Genomic DNA, 4,933 nt, shown 5'->3' on the forward strand with positions numbered 1-4,933 from the left:
TTTGGCACAAATTAAAATTGACATAACCGCATAGAATCCCTCCTTAAAGCGTTATTACATTCCACGTAATTATGTGGAGAAATTACTCTTTCATGCCATATACATTAATGATCTGTTCAGGCCATATTTCCCCCTTCAATTGGGGGTTTGTGGGGTATCTTTTTTTTTTCTTTTGCTCACACGGTATGCTAATAACTGCCTTCCCTGAATATGACAATCTGTATTTTCCTTATCACAAAGTTAACATTGGCATAAAAATTGTTAAATTGACTGTCCTCTTCTCTTATTTTTGTTAATTCTCCGCAGGATACGGACATGTTTCACCGCTGACGATAATAGGCAAGTTATTCTGCATGTTCTACGCATTGCTTGGTATGCCTCTCATGTTATTAGTCCTGACCAATGTTGGCCGAGTGATGGCGACATCAGCTCGACTACTCTACAGAATGTACACCAGTCGACTCTGCAAGAGACTTCGGTGCGGAAAGAGGAACAAAACCAAAAAGAAAAAGAAGAGGAAAAAACAAGCAAAGAAAACATTACAGCGAAAAGGTACAATTTCATATATTATTCTTTCTTACTGACCGACTTAATTTCCCTTCCCAACCCCCTTTCTCCCTTCCTCCCATTATCCCTCCCTCTCAATTTTTCGTCATTTCGGACTTTTCGCATTAACTACGGAGAAACTCTCTACAACGCACAATTCCTTTGGAATGCAAGTCAAATCACCATGGAGAGCTGAGACGCTTTTGTCGAAAGTTGGTGGACCAGGACAGCATCGGAATCTCTTGACTCTGTACAACGACAGTTCAAAATACAATATACAATACGACAAATACAGTAAAAAATCATATATATTTATAACCAATATCAGTAAACCAATAAACAATTTCACATGCCAGACACCAAGGCTTTGTGGCTGCTGACTCCCCTCTACTGAACTAAGTTTCATGTACATGTTTTGTTATTGTTTTTCTAATGTATTTTCGTTATTGTATTCAGGGCCTCTAACTATAACAGTTTTTTACCCACTGACAGAGTCATGCACCCTGGTAAAATAAGACGTGTATAATAAATAAATAGATTACGATACTGCAACAAATAACAATGAAATAGTTTTAAATTTGATTTCCTTTTTTATTTAGAGGAAATACATGTGGATCAATCAATAAAATAAATTAGATAAAAAAAACATCTAACAAATTGGTTGGCGAAGATTCCGTAAATTAAAGTTCACAATGATGGCGATGATGAAACCGATGTTGAAGCACGATAAATAATAAGAGTCACTATAACGAGTTGAAATGTCCGTGAAGACGATATTGATGATGAGTAACAGTCAATTTCAGCAATCTGGCGTAAAATTCTCAGTTCTGATCTGATATGATATGATGATGTCCTTGAAGAAACTGCCAGCTTATATACAAATTATTCGCTATTCTGGAAGCTTCTAGTATTGTCTACAAAAAAGATCATTCTCCTTCTTTATGGAGCAATCAAATTCTAGACGACTCTTGAATGACCTCAGTGAAATTAACAATTGGAAACAACATAGCTAATCCTATTTTTCATTTCCACTATCACTAGAAGTCTTTTGTCTACATATATTGTTTGTAAATTCCAGAAATAACAAAGATGACTCCATCTCATTGAACAGACATGCATATCAAAGCTTTAGTGAGACATTATGGAATATTCTTAACCATTCTTTGCTATGAATATCCTTAAAGAGAAAATAAGTAAATAAAATTAATGTAATTGCTCTTACAATTCTTATAAATAACAAAATAAATAAAATAGATCAATAAATAAAATGATATTATGCCTTTGTTCGTCCGGTGCAAATCTTTGAATGAATCTGCTGTCCCAGTACACCAAGTTTCGATAAAAGCCTCATTGTGATTTTAATTGCATTTTCAAATGACGCGATGCTTTATGCGCATTAAATGATTTTAAAGTTTTCTTGATATGCATGAGTCATCAGGTCCGGCTGGAGTGGAAAACATAAGGCGCTTACAAATCCTTACCAATAGGCCAGTTTAAACAACTCTTCTTGCAGACATGCCATAAACTGATTTCTCTCTCTTTTTGTCTTTATTTCATTTCAAAACACGTAGGTAGCACCAAATCAGCCAAGGGGGCTCCTTCAAGCCAGAAGAAAGTTCGAAAGGGATCAAAAAGGGGGAACAAGAAGAATTCTCAGTCTCATCGCCAAACAATCGTTAACATGGACAATCAGACCAAACTAACCAACCAACGTCCTTTATCTCTCAACATGGATATAGTATCCTCAAGTGATCCTAGATTACCACCACCTTACGCAGAATCGAATGAGATGGCAGATAGATTAGCAGAAGGCAACGATGAAGAGGAGGACGTGTTTTCGGACACACAGAGCTCCCGTCGCAGTCTTGGTAGTACACCACGTCAACAATCCTTGATCAATCTTCCTCGTCCCATCAGTGAAGAGATTGGTCAAGGATCAGTCGACGATTCTAAGAGTGACACAGCTTCACTCTGCACCGCGTCAGAGATGGACAGGCGATCGCCATCGCTTGCAAAGAGTGACAGTTATGATTCCGCCAGCTCGCAGCCATTCCCGACAACCAGTCGCGCCGAGTCGAATGTTGAGTTGGGTAGCGGGAAACAAAATCGTTCGTCTTTCCCTCGACAGCAGTCGTGCATTGAATTCCGTCAGTTTGATAAAGGAAGCAGCGAGGGGGAGGAGAGGAAGGAAGGAGACGGAAGTGAAGGTGATTCAAGTCGACCACCTTCAGAACAGAAGAGTATATCGAGACAAAGCTCATCAGCGTCAAGGTATAATCAGTCAGGGTCGCAGACCTATCCTAGAGCAGAAAAACGTCGGAAACGACGAAGGGACTATGCTCAGAGTGAAGGTAGTGCTTCTCTTGATCGCTCCAATCTAGGAGTTAATCATAGACATGGTAACACTTTTCCAAGGAGGCGGAGAGCGCGGAAAAAGATTCTAATGAAACCACCAAGTCTTTACTCATTACATCATCATAGAAAGCTAAAGCTTATAGACTCTACTCTTGCAATACGTTTAGCCACTTATGACAAGATTCTTGGTAGTAGTCGCGAAGACTTGGCTTTTGCTCTACCCGAGTTATCTTGTGGGGAAAACACAAAGCTCCTTCACGACATCGCAAATAAAGGTTTCGATCCTCGTCCACTTCCTGTTCAACCAGAGGCTGAAGTCGTACGTGAAGGTGGTAGAAAGGGAAAGGGTAAACGGAAAAAGAAAGGTCGTCGAGGGGATCAGCTCGATGATGAATTAGGAACAATCTATGAAGGTAGTGAATCAGACACTAGCGAAGGACGGGGTACAAGGAACCTTGAGGTAGCTGATATCCCGATGTGGCCCGTCTTACTCCTTCTATTTAGCTACATAACCTCCGGTGCCATTTTATTCTCTATGTTAGAAAGCAACTGGGATTTCTTCGACGCATTCTATTTCTGTTTCATCACACTAACTACCATTGGTTTTGGGGATCTAGTACCTGACACTAATTTAACTAGCTTAATCGCTTGCTGTGTGTATACAATGATCGGTATGGCAGTCACGTCGATGTGCATTGCTCTCATCATTAAAAAGTTTATATTTATAGTCAAAAGTTTTGGACGAAGGATCGGCATCATCAAGGATTGATCCAATGAATTATAGCACACATAGAGTTTTCGTTCCTAGTGGGTGTTTCATAAAGCCGTTTGTAAAGTTACGCACGACTGATGACCTTTCTTGTGCCACACTATCCCTATGTAGCTCTATTAGCACCTAGGCTAAGATCATGTTCCAGTCGTGCGTAAAGTTGTGCGAAACTTTACGAACAGCTTTATGAAACCCCCACCTGGGCGGAAGATTTTGCATGCTTGGGACGGGAGCTGAGTGAACATCAAAGTCCATTTTCAGATGTTCAAATTCTATAATCGCACCTGCCAACATTTTACATAGTGCATCGTAGCGTTTAACCAGCTTGGTGTTTCATAAACTATTTGTAAAATTACGCACAACTTTACGCACGACTGGAACATGTTCTTAGGTCATAATTCAATTATACAGGGATATCACGTAGCACAAGAAAGGATCACCAGTGGTGCGTAAAGTCATTCGCATCTTACGAACAGCTTTATGGAACACCCACCTGGTTCCTGAATGAACTTCTTTTTTTTGGGGGGGGGGGGATCAGCAATGGGTTACCAGGAGCGTACCATGTTCCGTTGTGCGCTGGACTGTTCACGTGAATTCACAAAGCTCGCATTACTGTGCTCTACCTTTCTCCAAGCTTACTACCATCCAGTAACAAAACTCCCTATTAATCCGATGAAAGGGAATCAGGCAATGATTACTCATCTCCGAATTCGTTTCATATAGATCAGTTATCATGGGATAGGAACAATATTTACTTGTATTCCTTTAAACAGTGTCTTCAACTTCTGGTTTAATCAACCCATAGAAAGAGAGCTAAACGCAATGATAGGGACTTACATCACGGACATGTTCCAGAGAATGCTAAATACCACGAAAGACTTCAGTAACTATTCCCACATACAAGGTAGACGAAGGTTCAGTTGTCTTGTTTTCTATGCTTTTTTAATAAGGCATTGCTCATAATTATTTTAAACACCGTCTGTTCCTTTTCCCAATTTTCAAGACAGTACGTCTATAACGTCACTCCATAGGTCATGATTATCACTTTTCTGAAAAAAAAATGGCGCCGTCTGGGAAATTGTTCTTAGCCCAGAAGCCCGTTAGAAAACGAAACCCATTATATGCGTTCAAAATGCGAGCTTTTATTCATTGAAAGTCAAGTATAATGGTTAACGTTTGACCAGTGCACTGTAAAAACGCTGTTTAATATTTGAAGCACGTTGTTTAAACCCGTCACTCGAGCAACTATTGTTTAAACGACTG

General features: G+C 39.8%; 1 protein-coding gene across 1 annotated transcript; it reads left to right on the forward strand.

Annotated features, from left to right (window-relative positions):
• Positions 1-311: 311 nt before the first annotated feature.
• Positions 312-4,159, forward strand: LOC121406483. Its single transcript, XM_041597495.1, has 2 exons — positions 312-552; positions 2,118-4,159. Exons 1-2 carry the CDS (start codon positions 354-356, stop codon positions 3,668-3,670), a joined length of 1,752 nt encoding a protein of 583 aa, XP_041453429.1. The 5' UTR covers positions 312-353; the 3' UTR covers positions 3,671-4,159.
• Positions 4,160-4,933: the final 774 nt, after the last annotated feature.

Source organism: Lytechinus variegatus, chromosome 1 (genome assembly GCF_018143015.1).
Source record: "Lytechinus variegatus isolate NC3 chromosome 1, Lvar_3.0, whole genome shotgun sequence".
Classification (NCBI taxonomy): domain Eukaryota; kingdom Metazoa; phylum Echinodermata; class Echinoidea; order Temnopleuroida; family Toxopneustidae; genus Lytechinus; species Lytechinus variegatus.